At 34.2% G+C, this 17788-nt stretch overlaps 2 protein-coding genes across 3 annotated transcripts; both read left to right on the plus strand.

Annotated features, from left to right (window-relative positions):
* The first annotated feature begins 2464 nt into the window (after positions 1–2464).
* On the plus strand, positions 2465–3984 carry LOC135721031 (uncharacterized). The gene is made up of 3 exons (XM_065243137.2): positions 2465–2598; positions 2913–3260; positions 3528–3984. The coding sequence occupies exons 1-3, from the start codon at positions 2475–2477 to the stop codon at positions 3671–3673; spliced, it is 618 nt and encodes a 205-aa protein (XP_065099209.2). The 5' UTR covers positions 2465–2474; the 3' UTR covers positions 3674–3984.
* Positions 3985–4830: 846 nt separating this feature from the next.
* On the plus strand, positions 4831–17078 carry LOC135748117 (uncharacterized). Of its 2 annotated transcripts, XM_073813554.1 has the most exons (7): positions 4831–5078; positions 9681–9753; positions 9970–10299; positions 11061–11235; positions 14879–15036; positions 15629–15907; positions 15980–17078. In XM_073813554.1, exons 2-7 carry the CDS (start codon positions 9708–9710, stop codon positions 16120–16122), a joined length of 1131 nt encoding a protein of 376 aa, XP_073669655.1. In that variant the 5' UTR covers positions 4831–5078; positions 9681–9707; the 3' UTR covers positions 16123–17078. The 2 variants fall into 2 exon arrangements, with proteins under 2 accessions (XP_073669655.1, XP_073669656.1); XM_073813555.1 differs by lacking the exons at positions 14879–15036; positions 15629–15907; positions 15980–17078 and adding exons at positions 12667–13005; positions 13232–13743 and having other exon boundaries at positions 4878–5078; positions 11061–11390.
* The last annotated feature ends 710 nt before the right edge of the window (positions 17079–17788 follow it).

Raw genomic sequence — 17788 nt, forward strand, 5'->3', positions numbered from 1 at the left:
TGTTGTGAATGTGTTTGACAATTATTCCACTCTTTCTGCGTTATACAGCTTTTGCATTTACATTTACTGTGAATTAACCTGTATGATAAGGCTACCGTGGGATGTGGTAAACACCACTTGTCTTTACTACTGTAGTAGTAGTAAATAAATGTGCTATCATTACAGCTTTCATTACAGCTTTCATAATATTCTGATTTTCTGCATAATATTCTGCATAAAACACCAAGTTGGTAAAACATTTTATTTGTGTCTGCAGGTGTGTTTGGTGATGAGTCAGTGATGGAGGGAGATTCTGTAACTACACTAATATTAACACAAAGACAGTTGATGTGGTAGAGTGGCGTGTTGAAGACCCCTCCCAAAGATTTCAAGAGACTCTAGCTACAATCAATACAGCAACTAATAAGATCTCAATATATGCTGATGTTCTTGATGGGAGTTCAGAGACCGACTGAAACTGAATGATCAGACTGGAGATCTCACCATTTAAAAACAATTGAAAAACAAATCAAAACAAAAAACTTTTTCTTTAAATGTAGCTTAAATAAATTGATTTCGACACTTACCTTAAAAAAATTGAGTAAATTGAATGAATAATATTTTTCAGCGTGTGTAATGGAAGCATCAGAACTTCCCGCACTGTTTGATTGCCAGGTATGAATTTTAACTTTGTGACTGTTTACATTTATTAATTTTAAAACGTGTCAAATTCTTTTTATAAATATACTGGAGGGGGGTAGATTAGGAATTACCTCGAATGAAATATGATTGGAGTTAAAACCCACCGTTGTAGATTGGAGGTAATGACTCAATCTCAATCCTCATATTTTTATAGTGCGTTTGGATAAACCTCTTTATAATATAATAAACATCTATAAATCATTTAGCTTTTTATAATTATTGTGTCTTTATCTTTGCTTTTCTGGCTGCTTGCAAATAGTCACAATAAAATACATATAATAAATATGATCTCAAAGTGTATTAATCGTTTACATATTATATTTAGCATTAATGTTCGCTCATTTTTTTTTTTTATCTCAGACAGGACCAAAGTTTATTTTCAACATATTAAAGATGATCATAAATTTAACTACAGAACAACATGATATATTAAGGGTCTTGACTGTGGCCTACACTATAAAAATAAATGATGCTAAATAGCACTAAAAGTGGTTCACTGGCTCGTAATCATAGGGGAACCATCACCTGTGTAGAACCATACTGTGCTATGTTGAACCATAAGTGGCCACATCAAGCATATGCAAAGATTTTATTCTTGTGATGACACCTGGTGGCCAAAGTTGATAGTGCATGCTAATTGTTAGCTAGCAAGCATTTTCCTTGTGTGGTTTTTGAAGAGAAAAAAACTTGAAAGAAAAAAAAATCTTACTTATAGTCTCAGGAAGGAAGAACTCGGGCAATTTTTTTACGTTGCTTTAGGTTGTCCTTAAAATGACCCTTGTTGTTATAAATTCTCTGTAGAAGTCTACAAGGAGTTGTGTTTAGTACACAAAAGCCATTTCTTTATGTTATAATTTATTATGTTTGCAGACACATTATCGTATGACAACATATCGTATTATCTTTTACAGCAATTACGAGAAAAAGCTAAAATATCTTAATATTTTCTTCACTTCTCTTCCTATTTGATATTAATCTGATTCAGTTAACTCCCACTGGCTGACAGTAACATTAAATCTGCAATGTCCACATATACTTACAGGCATAAAATAGCTTATGGTACAAGCGTTTCGTCTAGTTTCTCAAAATCCAAGCATTTAAATTTCATCAGATTAGATTGTGCTTCTTGCTTCTTCTTCATTTTCGGATTGTTTTAATTATCAGCCCCTTGGTGGGCCCCTTCAAATGGGGGGCCCGGGCAATTGCCTGCCGTATTGCTACGCCTGTGTCCAAGGGTGCCCAGCCACCAATGAAGCGCCTGAAAATAGTCTCCTTGGTAACTTTCAATAGCAGGAGAGTATTTTCGGCTGCTGCGTAATATCACTACGCCTCCTGCAGCCATGTTACTGCAGCAAATTCCTTGATTATTATGCCAGAATGAGTATAGATCCTAGCCATATCTGCCTAGAAAATCACAACTTTTAATTTTCTGTCGGTCTTAGTACACGATGTAACTACGAACAAATATCAAAACTCTTTGGTTATTTTTTAGCGCAATGCTAATGGTCTAATCAGATTCAATGGATTATGCTAAGCTATGCTAAAAGTGCTAGCACCAGACCCGGAGATCAACTGAAAGGATTCCAAAACGGTAAAAATCAAATGTTAAACTTTAGGGGTGCTGGAAAATGAGCATAGTTTCAAAAAATTGAGTGTCCCTTTAATCATGATGTGTTTAGTGTTTTTCTCAACAGTAGCCTCTTGTTTCTTCCTGAAATAGACAAACCACAAACAAAAGCAGAACTTTATTTTACTTTAGAAGTTTAGTTTTTCTATTTTTTTTAACCCAGTTCATGATCGGTCATTTTACTACGAAGTGTTCATCAAGAGTTTATGAGTTCGTCAGTTCTGATTTCTGGCCTGAACCGCTGGATAAAATGTTTCACAGATTTCTGTTGTTTATGTGCTGTCTGACTGGTGAGTTATAATTGTGTTTTCTGACTTTAATTCTTTCACTTTGTGTTTTACATTCAATGTTATTGATAAAAAGTATAGAATTTAGGTTTGTGTTTGGTACATTTGGAAGAGATTCAGTTAGATTTATCCTTTTGGGCAGATTTAGGTACTCAATGCATTTTATTTCTGAACTCAAAAACCACCATAAAAAGATGAAGTTTTTCATCTACATATAATTTTGCTTCTTTTAAACACTCTTTAATGCCATTTTAAATTCACACTGTTATAATCTGTGTCAACCAGATTATAGAACCATTGTCTGTTTGTGTCTGTAGATGTGTTTGGTTATATAGATGAAGTGAAGTCGGTGTCAGTGATGGAGGGAGATTCTGTTACTCTACAAAATAATGTTACTGACATACAGAGAGATGATCTGATAGAGTGGAGGTTTGGACCTGATGAGACTCTCATAACTCAAATCAATAGAGAGTCCAGAGACATTTCAATAAATGATGATGTTCTTGATGGGAGATTCAAAGACAGACTACAGGTGGATAATCAGACTGGAGATCTCAACATCACAAACATCACAACTCATCTCTCTGGCCTTTATCTAATAAGCATTATCACCAGCAGCGGCTACATTAGAGAGACCTCATCCAGATTCAATGTAACTGTCTATGGTTAGTAGAGATTTACAGATGATTTAGAAAGCAACTGAACCTGACGTGCATAAATCTTTTTTTTTTAAGAAAGACCAGACCTGAAACAAACCTGTAAAAATTATACCTGAGTCCGAACCAGTGGATTCTTTTTAACTCCACTGGACCTGAATGTAAATGGCACATGTGCCATCAAAAAACATGTAGGGAGGAGCTTGAGTTATTGTGTAAACTTTACAGTATGTCTACATCATTCAGCTCATCTTTGTTTTGTTTTTCTTTCCTCAGACTTTGTCAACGGTTGTGATACTACTGAAGCTGTGGTCCGATTGGTCATCTCTGCTCTGGTGGGTGTGGCTGCTGTTTTTGTAGTGATTTATGACATCAGATCCAGAAGACCTGAACACGAGACTCCAGCATCAGATTCTCACTAATGAATCATTTTCTGACATTTTCAACTAGTATGGAAGTCCCATATCTATTCTCATGAATTGCATATAAACAGCACGCCATCTTGAAAAGTTGTTTAATACATCCACCAAATGAACAAAGTGTCATTTTATTTATTGATTTCTCAGTTTTTTCCCCATTGTGGCTTGGGGTTGGATCCATAATCAAAATTTAATTGGTTCTATTTAATGTGTTTTGGACTTCACTGAAGAGGATGAAGCCACTTCTTGGACCAATTTTTTTGCAGTTTTGGTTTTGAACTCTAATGCTTCGTCAAACGATGTGACACTTCAGATGTGTATGGGTTAGTGACAATTAGTAGTATTTTTGGTTGGTCTATCTGTTTTCAGGTTCAAAAATCGAATAGGCTAATAGTAATAAAATGTAAAATAACAATGCATAGTCTTGACTGTTTAAATCTAATTTCTTATCGAAGTTTATAATTTATCAATTTTCACCTTGAGGTATACTTGTCAGTACAGGCATTATTTTGACATAATTTTGTGTTATTTTTTCCGCTTAAGACATGAAAGAGAAATAATATGCTAAAACTGTAGTATAGCCTATATGTGAAATGGAGCTACAACACTGTCGTGTGTCGGTTGGTCCAATGCGAAATTTTGTGCACGCGCGCACGTTTTTGTATTGTTGCCTGAGCTACAGTAGATATTTCCATTTATTTCTAGTAAAAATTTATTTTACAGCATGAGAGACTTAATTCAATGGTATAAAAAAAGATTATATTGTTTAGCCTAATAATATCTAGGATTGTATAGTTTAATGACAACGGTAGGCTATACTAAAGTATATGTAGAATTATTAACTGTAGTTAGTAAATTGACTGAACATTGAACATTATCGTTTACTTTAATATTTACTATAGGTTTAAAAGTATAATTTTACTAAAGCTATAGTAAGTACAGCTTGTTTGTCTGTGGTAGATTTATTAAAATTTACTAAAATTTCAGACAATTAACAAAATGTAGGCAAATGTAAAAACAAACAACTGCGATCTGTTAAGTTTCACTTTCACTATCAACTACACTCCCAAACGGAGTCACAACGCCCCGCCCAACGGTAACCGCCCACATTTAGAGGATATCTCTCTCTCTGTAGCAAAGAGTATAGAAGCCCAAGAGGCGAAACTCAATAGAACGCTCCATAGCAACAGTTGCCCCCATGACGTGACGGCGCGGCCGCCATTATGGCCTGAAAACTGAAGGAAAACGCCGAAAAATCTTGATTTGAAACAGCGCCATCTACAGACTGTTACCCATAACATAACAGAGCTTCGCCTCTTGGGCTTCTATACTCTTTGTCTGTAGTGATGTCTGAGGGGGTTTTGTGCTGATTTAGCATCGATAATATAACCGAAGAAGTGATTTTCAGGTAAGGCAGTCAATTTTATTTAGATGAAGACGTAGTAACAGCTTTTCAAGTTGTATGTGCATGGATGTTAACTTCAAACCCACATATAGCCTACTGAAACAGTTAAAACAGATAAAATGGCTGCTTATTGTGCGGATTGTTTTAAAAAACAGTGAGTTCGCGATCTGCCATAAGTACAACCGTATGTAAGGCATGCGAATGCAGAAATTATAGCAAAACACACACACCAAATATATAATTTAAGTGCATGTACACTGTAAAAAATTGCTGTTAAAAAACGGCCAAATTAAACAGTATGATTCTGTTTTTTAACAAAAACAGAAGTATACTGTTAAATTCTGCATTCTGTAAAAAAACAGTTTTCAGAATAATGTGAATTTACAGACCTGAGAGTCCGCCGTTAAAGACTGCGTCCCAAATCACACCCTACACCATCATTCACTATTCCCTACATTAGTGTCCTAATGATCCACCTGAAACATTGACTCAAGTCAATGAGTTCAGATACTGAAGCATTAATGATGGACACCTGCTGCTAATAAATAGAATCACTGAAGAAAAGATAAACAAAAAGAGAGAAGAGATGAGCAGAAACACTTACAGACACAAAGACTTAGATGAACATCAACTGAAAATAACACAACACATTAAATCTCTCCATATATCACCAGAGGAGAATTAAACATTTACACAAACACCATTACCATCTTCACTTTTAAACCACTTTTAATTTTAAGACTTTATTTCTGTCATACATCTACAACAGTTCTTACTGAGAACAAACAGGTGTTTACTAGACTTTACAAGCATTTTCTTTAAAGTCACCATTATGGTGATCACTGTTTTCATTAGTTGGGCTCTTGACTTGGTTTTCAGTCTGGGTGCTCTAACTGTGTCTTTATGATGCATGTTTGTTATGGCAAAAAAAAAACAAGAGATGATAGACTCTTGTGAGGTTGGATGTCTGATTATTGATCAGTAGTTTGTCTTTCCAGCCTTATGAAGCTGAAACATAACAATTAGTAGTTCTTAGGAATGTTTATGAATAAGTATTTACATATTTGAATCAGAATCATTACATGAATTATTAGTGTAACAGTAATCTGATAGCTTGATAGAGTTGCCTACAAATGTATTTTTGCAAACTTGAAACCAGTCCTCAGATGACACTCACAGACATCAAGAATCAGCCTACGATTCTCAACTAGGGTGACAAAAGAAAATGGAAAAACAGTTCATCGGCCTAATGAGTTTTGTACTATGCTGATACCCAGCATGCATTGCAGCATGAAGCTTTTCATTTGATAGTCACCATTGTTGAGATTCATAGCCTGATTCTTGATGTTTGTGTGTGTAGTTTGCTCGTGTTTTTTAATTTCATTTAATCCCAATGTTTTTAAGATTCCTCTGGCTACCTCAACACTCAGTTTCTGTCACATTATAAGACTACTATAAGGGGTTGCCCCCCATCTAATCAGTTATGAGCTTCTGTACAAATCAGTAAACTACTTTTGACTCATGAGACTTACACCATAATAGTCATTAGTTAGTGATAATACTTTATATATACTTTTTTGCCATTTTCAATGTCTTTCAAATCACATTGATAAGCATGAATAAATATAACACCAAAGGGCAAACCCAAGGATCAAGAGTCCTACTAAAGTAAACACTGATCACGAGAATGGTAACTATTATTTAGGGATTAGACTATTAGACTAGAGCAGTCCAAACTCAAAACAACTTGCACTGACATATCTTAAAAAACATCAGTGCCCTTTGTTTCGCCTGAAAATGCACAAGTAATGTTTTTAGTTAGGCATGTTTGTTAAAACTTGTTAAATTTCCTAATTAAACTATTCCTGGTTTAAGATAATACCTGTTTAGGAAACCACACCGTATGATTTATTTCTCAGTAAGAGCTAATGTACATATAAAATAAAATCTAACTGGTTTGTAATAAGTGAAGATGGTAATGCTGTTTGTGGAGTTGTTTAATGATCTTCTTGTGAGATCTTAGAAAATCTGAGTAAGTTTGATTCTCATCTAAGTCTGTAAATTGAGTTTCTGCTTGTTTTCTCTTTTATTCGGTTCTTGTTTATCTTTCATTCAGTGATTGTGTTTGTTAACAGCAGCTGTTCATCATTAACTCAATCATCACTTCATTATCTCATTAACTTCAACATTGGCTCTGTTTCTTTTACTCTTTGTAGTGTGGACACATTAAGCAGTGTTCTTTTGACACCAAGGATTTTGCGATGGGGTTTAAAGGGTTAAATATGTAAGATATAAAAACACAGAATGCTAATGTTTTTTAACAGTCCGAAGGAGACCGTAAAAAAACATTATCTTACTGGCAACCAAGCTGCCAGTTGATTACTGTTATTTAACAGAATGTGCTGTTAAAAAACAGAAAACTTAACAGTCAAATTTGCATACAGAAATATGTTAATTTCACACAGACATTAGAGAAAAGTCCTTGTATTTTGTTTTTTAAATCATGTGAACTTAAAAACTGTTCAGGGGATTTACACAAGATGATAATGTGAGATATCTCTTAGTGTTTAATGTTCTGTTTTGTTAGGATTTGGCTCAGTTTTTGGGTTACCATTGTGCTGAAGAGTAGTGTGGTTGTTTAGGTCAAGGATGGGCAATAAATCATTGATGTTATGCTGCCTGTTGTTTTATTTGAAAGCAGTAACTGTGTAGTTTGCTCATGATGAACTACATGAGATTTGTGTGAAAGTTTAAATGTTTGCAGTTCAATTTTAGAAGTAATATTTGTTTTCAGTGGACTCAAATTAATTAAGTTCACAATACTAACACCACCATGTAAATATATATATTAATAAACTTGAATGGATCAGGCAATTGGTTTCCTAAATGAAATGAGTTTCTTTCAGGGCATTATAACATTAACATACTGTTAAAATAGGGGAGCTGTAAATTAACGGAAGTAGAACTGTATTTTAACAGAGGCAGAACCGTAAAATAACATTATCTTGCTGGCAACCAAGCTGCCAGTTGATTACTGTTATTTAACGGCACAATTTTTTAGAGTGTATGTATATGTATCATCCTGTTTCTAAAGTCTGCAGTGAATTAAATAAGCATAAAATCAAGACTGTAATAATAAATATGAAAAGCGCGCAATTTACCAAAATATGCTGTAATTATAATGCACGTGAATAATTTAAGCATGCGCCAGATATATAACTATGACCTAAAATACATGACAGAGCAGGGCTAGCACATTGACATAAGGATTGAAAAAATATGTTTATGTAATGCAACATCTCAGTAGTAGAGTCCTGTATGTTTTTGTCACTAAACTACATCCCAGCTAACAGAAAAAAGTTCTAAGAACGTTCCCTGAAAGTTTTAAACGTTCCCAAAAACGTTCTGCCAACGTTAAAAGTGTCCAGTTTTCTTGACGTTCTAAGAACGTTTTTGTGTTGTCTCAACGTTAGAGGAATGTTACATTTTACCATTTTTAAACGTTATGACAATGTCATGTTTTAATGTTCACAGTCACACAATGTTTAAAACAACAACTGTTTATTATATTGACTTCTTTGATTGTTATGTAAATGATATAGAAACATTGCATTTTATTATATTTATTTTTTATATTTATATTATTTTATTATATTTATTATATATTATATATTTATTATATATTATATATCTATTATATGTAAGTTTAGATGTTGATGTTTTGTTTCATTTTAAGTCACCATTATTGTGATTAGTGTTCGTTTTAGTTGGGCTCTTGAGCCTTGTCTTTTGCTTGCTAGATACATAGTCTGATTCTTGATGTTTGTGTGTCCCAATTATTCAGCAGATATTTTTTGTCCAAAGTTTCTTAAACTCCTTAATGACAAACTGCTGTGAAAGTGCTGGATCTCATTTACATCACTGACTGAAAATACACTTTTGATTAGTAAATTAATTAGGAATGATTTTTTACCATTATGTACCAACCATCACACCACAGAATTACACTACTAACTTAACATGTTCATAACAAATGTGGTGTATTAACAAAAAGTTAACACAACCAGGGAAAAAACTAGCAAGCAAAGGACAAGGCTCAAGAGCCCAACTAAAACGAACACTAATCACAATAATGGTGACTTAAAATTAAATAAAACATCAACATCTAAACTTACATATAATAGATATATAATATATAATAAATATATAATATATAATAAATATAATAAAATAATATAAATATAAAAAATAAATATAATAAAATGCAATGTTTCTCTATCATTTACATAACAATCAAAGAAGTCAATATAATAAACAGTTGTTGTTGTTTTAAACATTGTGTGACTGTGAACATTAAAACATGACATTGTCATAACGTTTAAAAATGGTAAAATGTAACATTCCTCTAACCTTGAGACAACACAAAAACGTTCTTAGAACGTCAAGAAAACTGGACACTTTTAACGTTGGCAGAACGTTTTTGGGAACGTTAAAAACTTTCAGGGAACGTTCTTAGAGCTTTTTTCTGTTAGCTGGGATTTAGCACAAACACAGGAAAAGTTAATATCTGTAAACATGAACACATCAGTGTGATTATCATTTCAGATTTCTGGACTGAAACTGCTTGAGAAAATGTTTCACACATTTTTGTTTTGTTTGTTCATGTGGCGTCCGATGGGTGAGTTATACATTTGTTTTTATGACTTTGATTCATTCGCTTCTATGTTTTTAAATCATGTTCTTATAAAGAAGTGAAGCTAAAGCACAGAACAGTTTGGGTAATTTGTTTAAAAACATCAGAAAGATGCAGTTATCAGTCTACACAACCTTTTAACTTTTTGAAACATACTTCACTCACAAATGAAATACAAACTTGTATAATCTGTGTGTTCAGGTGTGTTTGGTGATGAAGTGAAGTCAGTGTCAGTGATGGAGGGAGATTCTGTTACTCTACACACTGATATTACTGAAATACAGACAGATGATCAGATACTGTGGAGGTTTGGACCTAAAGAGACTCGTATAGCTCAAATCAATAAAGCAGCTAATAAGATCTCAATAAATGCTGATGATCTTGATGAGAGATTCAGAGACAGACTGCAGGTGAATAATCAGACTGGAGATCTCACCATCACAAACATCAATACTCAACACACTGGAATGTATTATCTTATCATCCTCAGCGCTAGAAAGATCTCATACAGATTCAACGTTACTGTCTATGGTAAGAGATTTTAGAGTTTTGTTTTTTAGATTTGGTTTAAGATGTAATACATATTTTGCAGATGTGTGATGAGCAAACACACATTGACTTACATCACAATAAACTCTCATTCAGTGCATTAAAACCTCTGAACAAAGCAGCTCTATAACTGACTAATCTTTGACTCTGTCTTACTATTTGGTAAATGGGTCAGTAACAAAAACAGTTTGCAAGATGAGAAATTAAATCTTTTTAAAAAAACTTGTTTTAAAAGCACGCATTAAGTTTATTTCAATGCACATAGTGTATATATTTTATGCAATACAAAATTACACTTGCACCATTTTTATGAAAGTTAAGACTTAATGGACCTGAAAATGTCAAATGGTGTAACTGCCAATTAAATTAAATATTTAATATTTTATCCACCTTGATGCCATATAAGCGTAATCATAAAAAAATCATATCAATATCATTTAATTAGTTTTTTAAATGTACTTTTTAATTTGTTTCTGTAATATTTGTCCTGACATATGCTGAAAACAGCTCTGTTTTCTAAATAATCTTTGACAAATGATGTATAAATGTATGTAAAAAAATCATATTACACTAAACTAGATGATTATATTTTATTGCACATTTTTTCATTTAAAAAATACTAGTTTCACCAATTGACACAGACCGGTTACACCACATTGACAATTTTTATAATAATGAATTTAAAAACACAACAAATATGCTGTTTTTAATCTATTTGGTCTAATCTTGTCTTGTGTCTGCAGGTGTTGTTGGTGATGAAGTGAAGTCAGTGTCAGTGATGAAGGGAGATTCTCTTACTCTACACAGTAATATTACTGAAATACAGACAGATGATCAGATACTGTGGAGGTTCGGACCTCAAGAGACTCTGTTAGCTCAAATCAATAAAGCAGCTAATATAGTCACAATATATGATGATGTTCTTGATGGGAGATTCAGAGACAGACTGCAGTTAAATGATCAGACTGGAGATCTCACCATCACAGACATCACAACTCAACACACGGGACTTTATTATCTCATCATCCTCAGCACTAGAAAGATCTCATACAGATTCAACGTTACTGTCTATGGTAAGAGATTTAGAGCATCTAAATAAGATAATAATAATAAGATAATAGCGGTATTGCGGAAAGCCGGAAGTTGTCATCATTGGGCAGGGAAGTGTTTTCTCATAATTGACGAGTTATCTTGTCAATGGCGGCGAAAGAGTTAATGTGACCTGGTGAATTCACCTCAGAAACATGTTGACCCTACTCAAGGTTTCTGGTAGAAAATATTATCAGTGGTGTATAAAGACCTTACACAATGAACTGTATTGTTTTTATTACCTTAGAATGAGCAGTTTTGATCTACATACACCGCGGGTCTCCTTACATGTAAGTCGCGTCATGTTTCTACAGTAGCCCTAAACAGACAAACTGTTTTATAGAGCGCCTTTCATCACTATGTTGTCTCAGAGGACGACATGTTTGTCTTGTGGCGGCTACCGTATGCATTTCGAGGAGTGAGCTGTTGCGTAATCTCACCGCTAGATGTCGCTAAAAACTACACAGCACCTTTAAAACATTAAAACCTTAAGCAGCTTTATATCTTAGTGTTAATGTTATTCAGATATACAGTCAGTTATGACTTCATATACACTCACCTAAAGGATTATTAGGAACACCATACTAATACTGTGTTTCGCCTTCAGAACTGCCTTAATACTACGTGGCATTGATTCAACAAGGTGCTGAAAGCATTCATTAGAAATGTTGGCCCATATTGATAGGATAGCATCTTGAAGTTGATGGAGATTTGTGGGATGCACATCCAGAGCACGAAGCTCTCATTCCACCACATCCCAAAGATGCTCTATTGGGTTGAGATCTGGGAGCCATTTTAGTGCAGTGAACTCATTGTCATGTTCATGAAACCATTTGAAATGTTTTTAGCTTTGTGACATGGTGCATCATCCTGCTGGAAGTAGCCATCAGAGGATGGGTACATGGTGTTCATAAAGGGATAGACATGGTTAGAAACAATGCTCAGGTAGGTCGTGGCATTTAAATGATGCCCAATTGGCACTAAGGGACCTAAAGTCTGCCAATGAGAAATTGAACAGGTGTTCCTAATAATCCTTTAGGCGAGTGTAGAGTAAAATATGTGTTGTTGTTTGTGTTTCTAGAGATGTTTACAGTATCAGTAAATAAAAGATTTGCAACAATCAGAATTGTCATAATAATGAATCAAAAACAGACTAATGAGTCTACACACCAGTTTGTTTCTTTAAAACATTCTTCATTGTCAAGTGAAACACAAACTGTTATAATCTGACAAAAATATGTGTCATCTTGTCTTTGTTAGTGTCTGCAGGTGTTGTTGGTGATGAAGTGAAGTCAGTGTCAGTGATGGAGGGAGATTCTGTTACTCTACACACTGATATTACTGAAATAAAGACAGATGATCTCATACTGTGGAGCTTTGGACCTCAAAAGTCTCTCATAGCTAAAATTAATAGAGAAGCTAATATAATCTCAATAAATGGTGATGTTCTTGATGGGAGATTCAGAGACAGACTGCAGGTGAATAATCAGACTGGAGATCTCACCATCACAAACATCACAACTCAACACACTGGAGTTTATCAAGTAATCATCAGCGGCAAACAGAAGATCTCTTACAGATTTAATGTTACTGTCTATGGTAAGAGATTTACAGCTTCATACTCTTGTTTATTTTTACAGAAATAATTATGTAATAAATATTTTATAGATTTACTGATGAGGCAAACAAACACACACTGGCAGACATCACAATAAACCTCTGATAAAGCAGCTTTATAACTCACTGTTAATGTTATTCAGACATCTGATGTGAGTCGGTTATGTTTGTGTTGATCTCTGTTTCATTTTGATATTTCTTTACTAAGATTCTGTCAAGCTGTGATCTGATTGGTCGTCTGTGCTCTGGTGGGTGTGGCTGCTGTTGTTGTACTGGTTTATGACATCAGATCCAGGAAAGCTGAACAGGAGAGATCAGATCAACATTATTTTCTCACATGTAGAAAATGTTCACACTACTAAAAGTATTTTATAGACCAAAGTATTAAATGACTTTATTTTCACTACTCATTTATTTTTCTTCATTGTTTGGGTGTTTAGAGGACTTTAACATATTCAAACACATTTAATGTAGTGATCTGTCATTCATCATTATTGATCTGTCAGTTGTGTTTGTTGTGTTGATGATGTTTCCCTCTAGTGGATGAATAACAAAACATTCAGCTTCTAACAGATCACAAGTGCAGAATATATACTGTATGTACTTACATGTATACTTAAAACTAACAATGCTTTTTATATTCTGTAATAATTTTGCACTGTGGTATAGAAAATGTATAATATAGAAAATTCAAAATAAAAATACAATCTAAACCTTTAATCTGGGTCATTTATGGTGTAATACAGGTACTGATCATCTTTATTGCTTTTATTTTTCAGTATATTAAAGATGAGCAATAGTTTCCTAAACCTCAGGACAACATGATATCTTGATCATTACAGACAGTTTGCATTGAAGTCTGTGGCTTTGAAGAGCTTCTTAAATTCTGACCTGAATTTTATTAAATGAAATGATATTTGATGTAAATAATAATGTAAGATGTCAGTCGTATATGAGTGACAGATAAAAGCATTAGAGAGATGAACCCATATAATCGCGTGTGATGTGTTTAATGTTTCTCAGTGGTATCGGCCTCTTCCTTCCTCTTTTTAAAACACATATATCACATGACTGTGAGGTCTGAATGTGTGTAAATTAAACATAAACACGCACACAGAAGTTTATTTTAGCTGCAGAAGGGCACTCGTCAGTGTCTTTGAACATTTATTTCATCTCTGTGTCTCAGTGCTGTAGTAAAAACATGAATTTAAACTATTACAGTATCAGACTACAACATAACTAAATGTATAAAAGTAAAGAGGGTCTGAATATTCTGAATGCTCTGTATAATGATGTGTGATGTGTTTCAAGACTCTCAACAGTAGCATCATCTTACTTCCTGTTACTAAAATATATAAAGACATACAGAAGATTATTAACAGAGTTTGAGATCACTTCACTTCAGAAGAGCACTTGTTTGTTTAGTTTATTTATCACTTTAGTAAAACATTTATTGGATTTTTATGAATTTGTCATTTCAGATTTCTGGACTGAACCCGCTTGAGAAAATGTTTTACAGATTTCTGTTCTGTCTGTTGTTGTGCCGTCTGATTGGTGAGTTATAAATGTGTTTATATGACTTCAGTTTGTTTACTTTGAAACACCAGAAAGATGCAGTTGTTGGTTATAATACATTTGTGTTCTGCAAAGATCTTCAATTTTTGTCTCTGTTTGTGTGTGCAGGTGTGTTTGGTGATGAAGTGAAGTCAGTGTCAGTGATGGAGGGAGATTCTGTTACTCTACACAGTAATATTACTGAAATAAAGAGACGTGATGAGATAGAGTGGATGTTTGTAACTGGGGAGGTTTACATCGCTAGAATTGTAAAAATGTTCAATTATGTCAGAATATATGCTGATGATCTTGATGGGAGATTCAGAGACAGACTGCAGGTGAATAATCAGACTGGAGATCTCACCATCACAAATATCACAACTCAACACACTGGACTTTATCAACTAGAGATCAGAATGAACAGATGGATTTCATACAGATTCAATGTTACTGTCTATGGTGAGTAAAGATTTAAAGTTGATTTTCATCTTCATTCAGTCGTGTTGTGGCTTCAGAGGCTCAGATCTTTTAAAAGATTAAAAATGTTTCACATGACAAATAAAACAGATTTTATTATTATCATCAGATTTAATACCAGAAGTCTGTAATGCATCTTTTCTTTGCATGTTTCTCTAAACACAGCTGTGAAACTCCTCGTTGTGTTTCAGGTTTTTAAACATCACAGTATCTGTTCAGACCAGCAGGTGTTATTCATGAACTAATAATAATAACAACTACACAACTGTTCATACAAATTAACAACTTTTGTTTAACTCTAAACTTAATCATTTTTAACAGTTTACAACTTCACTTTGTTTGTTTGTAATAACAAATAAAACACAAACAATGTAATAAAAAATATATTATTGTTACAGACATCACAATAAACTCTCATTCAATACATTAAACCTCTGATAAAGCAGCTCTATAATTTACTGTTAATGTTATTCAGAGATCTGATTCACACTCAAACTTCACTTCAGTCTTTGTGTCACTGAACATCTCTCATTTATTAATCCTCTAATATTTTTGTTCTCTTATGTTTTTACAGTTCGTCTGCCCGCTCCCGTCATCACCAGAGACTCATCATCAGTCTCAAAATGTGTGTTGATGTGTTCTGTGTTCAATGTGAGAGATGTGAGAGATGTGAGTCTGTCCTGGTACAAAGGAAACAGTTTATTGTCCAGCATCAGTGTGTCTGATCTCAACATCAGCAGCATCTCTCTTCATCTGGAGTGTCTGGATGATTCTTACAGCTGTGTGGTGAACAATCCCATCAGTAATCAAACTCAACATCTCAACATCACTGATGTCTGTCAGCCGTGTTCAGGTGAGTCACAGGTGATGTTTGTGTTTATTCATTCACTTCATCTCTGTTTCATTTTATTTTTTCTTTCCTCAGAGTCTGTCAGCTGTTGTGATACTACTGAAGCTGTGATCCGATTGGTCAGCTCTGCTCTGGTGGGCGTGGCTGCTGTCGCTGCTTGTGTTGTTTTGATTTATGACATCAGATCCAGAAGAGATGAACAGAAGAGACGATCATAGTCAACAGCATCAGATTCTCACTCATCAATCACATTTGAAAGACTCAAATCCAGGTTTTTAGAGATAAATCCAAAACTAATGGCCAAAATTTTAAATTATCTTATTTTCTTACTTTCTCTTTGTAATTCTTTTTAAAAATAATAAAAATCATTCTTGTTCATGGATTTTAAGGGACTTTATAAAACACTTCTTGATTCTGATTGGTTGAGTTGTGGTTAAAGTCTTACGTCACACATCTTTCTTTTGATGTACACAATACTGCTAAAGCTCCTCTAGTGTCTGAACATCAAAACATATTCAGCTTTTTTATGCAACAAGTACAGAATATCTACTGTATGCACTTACATGTACACTTAAAACAAACCATGCTTTTATATTCTTAAATATTAAATATTTTGATATAGAAAATATATTAATAAAAATACAGTCTAAACATATGATGTGGGTGTCATGATCCTGTCAGCTTTGGATGTCTTTTACTTGTTATGTGTGACAGGGTCATGGCAGCCTCACTGTTGTCTTGTTTTCTAGTGGAGAGTCACTTGGCTTGTGTTTTTGTGTGCATCATCCTTTCCTGTTCCCAGTCTAGCCCCGCCCCTGTGTCCCTGTTTATTATTCATTATTAGTTTACGCACTTCACCTGTGTGTCCTCGTTCCCTAGTTATTCCCTATTAAAAGCCATTGTTTTTGATGTTTTGTGTCTGGTCATTGTGTGTGTCCCATCCGACATCATCATGGGCCCTGTTTTGTTTTGCACTGTCTTTTTTTGCCCTGTATCATGTAATCTGGGTCTCCATTTATGGTGTAATACAAGTACTGATTTTCTCCCACTGTGCAATGTGAAGTCGAAACAATGTCTTTTGCATATCCTAGGGGGTTTTGGCTTAACCTAGCTCCCTCAAATACGTTACATTATTACTATGCTGCTTATGTTTACGATTTTTCTGTGTTTTCTCCTGCATCTATTAATGCAAAGCTGCTTTGAAACAATTAAACAATTGTGAAAAGCGCTATATAAATAAAATAAAATTTAATTGATTTGAATGTCTTTTTTGCACATCCAATGTTGGTCCCCTGAAGTGTCAGACTGTGACGCCAGACGACGCCTTTTTTCCAGTGTCTGTTGAATGTCCAGTATTGATGTTCATTAAATCTCTGTATAGGGGCTGATTGTAGTCCATATGTGCTCGTTGTGGACAAATGAAGAAGTTGTGAAACAACGTCTTTTGCACATCTAATTTTGATCTCCTAAAGGTTATTTCTCTGTATAAGAGCTAATTGTAGTCAAAACGTGGTCATTGTGGATGTCTTTATACATCAAATTTAAACAAATTGTAGACATTTAGACCAGTGGTCACCAATCCTGGTCCTGGAGGGCCAGTGTGTCTGCAGAGTTTAGCTCCAACCCTAATCAAACACACCTGAAGCACCTTAATTAGCTGTTTCAGGTGTCTTTGATATGGAGCTAAACTCTGCCCTCCAGGACCAGGATTGGTGACCACTGACTTAGACCTTTTTTATACTGCATTTATATTTCAGAAGGTGGCATACTGTTCAGGTTCATTTTCCTATAGCTTCCTTTGTCACAGCCGCCATAGTTGTCAAAACCATGGTTATTTTATGGTTACCATGGTTTTACTACAGTAACCATGGTTTTTTGGTTTTA

The sequence above is a fragment of the Paramisgurnus dabryanus genome, chromosome 24, assembly GCF_030506205.2.
Source record: "Paramisgurnus dabryanus chromosome 24, PD_genome_1.1, whole genome shotgun sequence".
In the NCBI taxonomy this organism is placed as follows: domain Eukaryota; kingdom Metazoa; phylum Chordata; class Actinopteri; order Cypriniformes; family Cobitidae; genus Paramisgurnus; species Paramisgurnus dabryanus.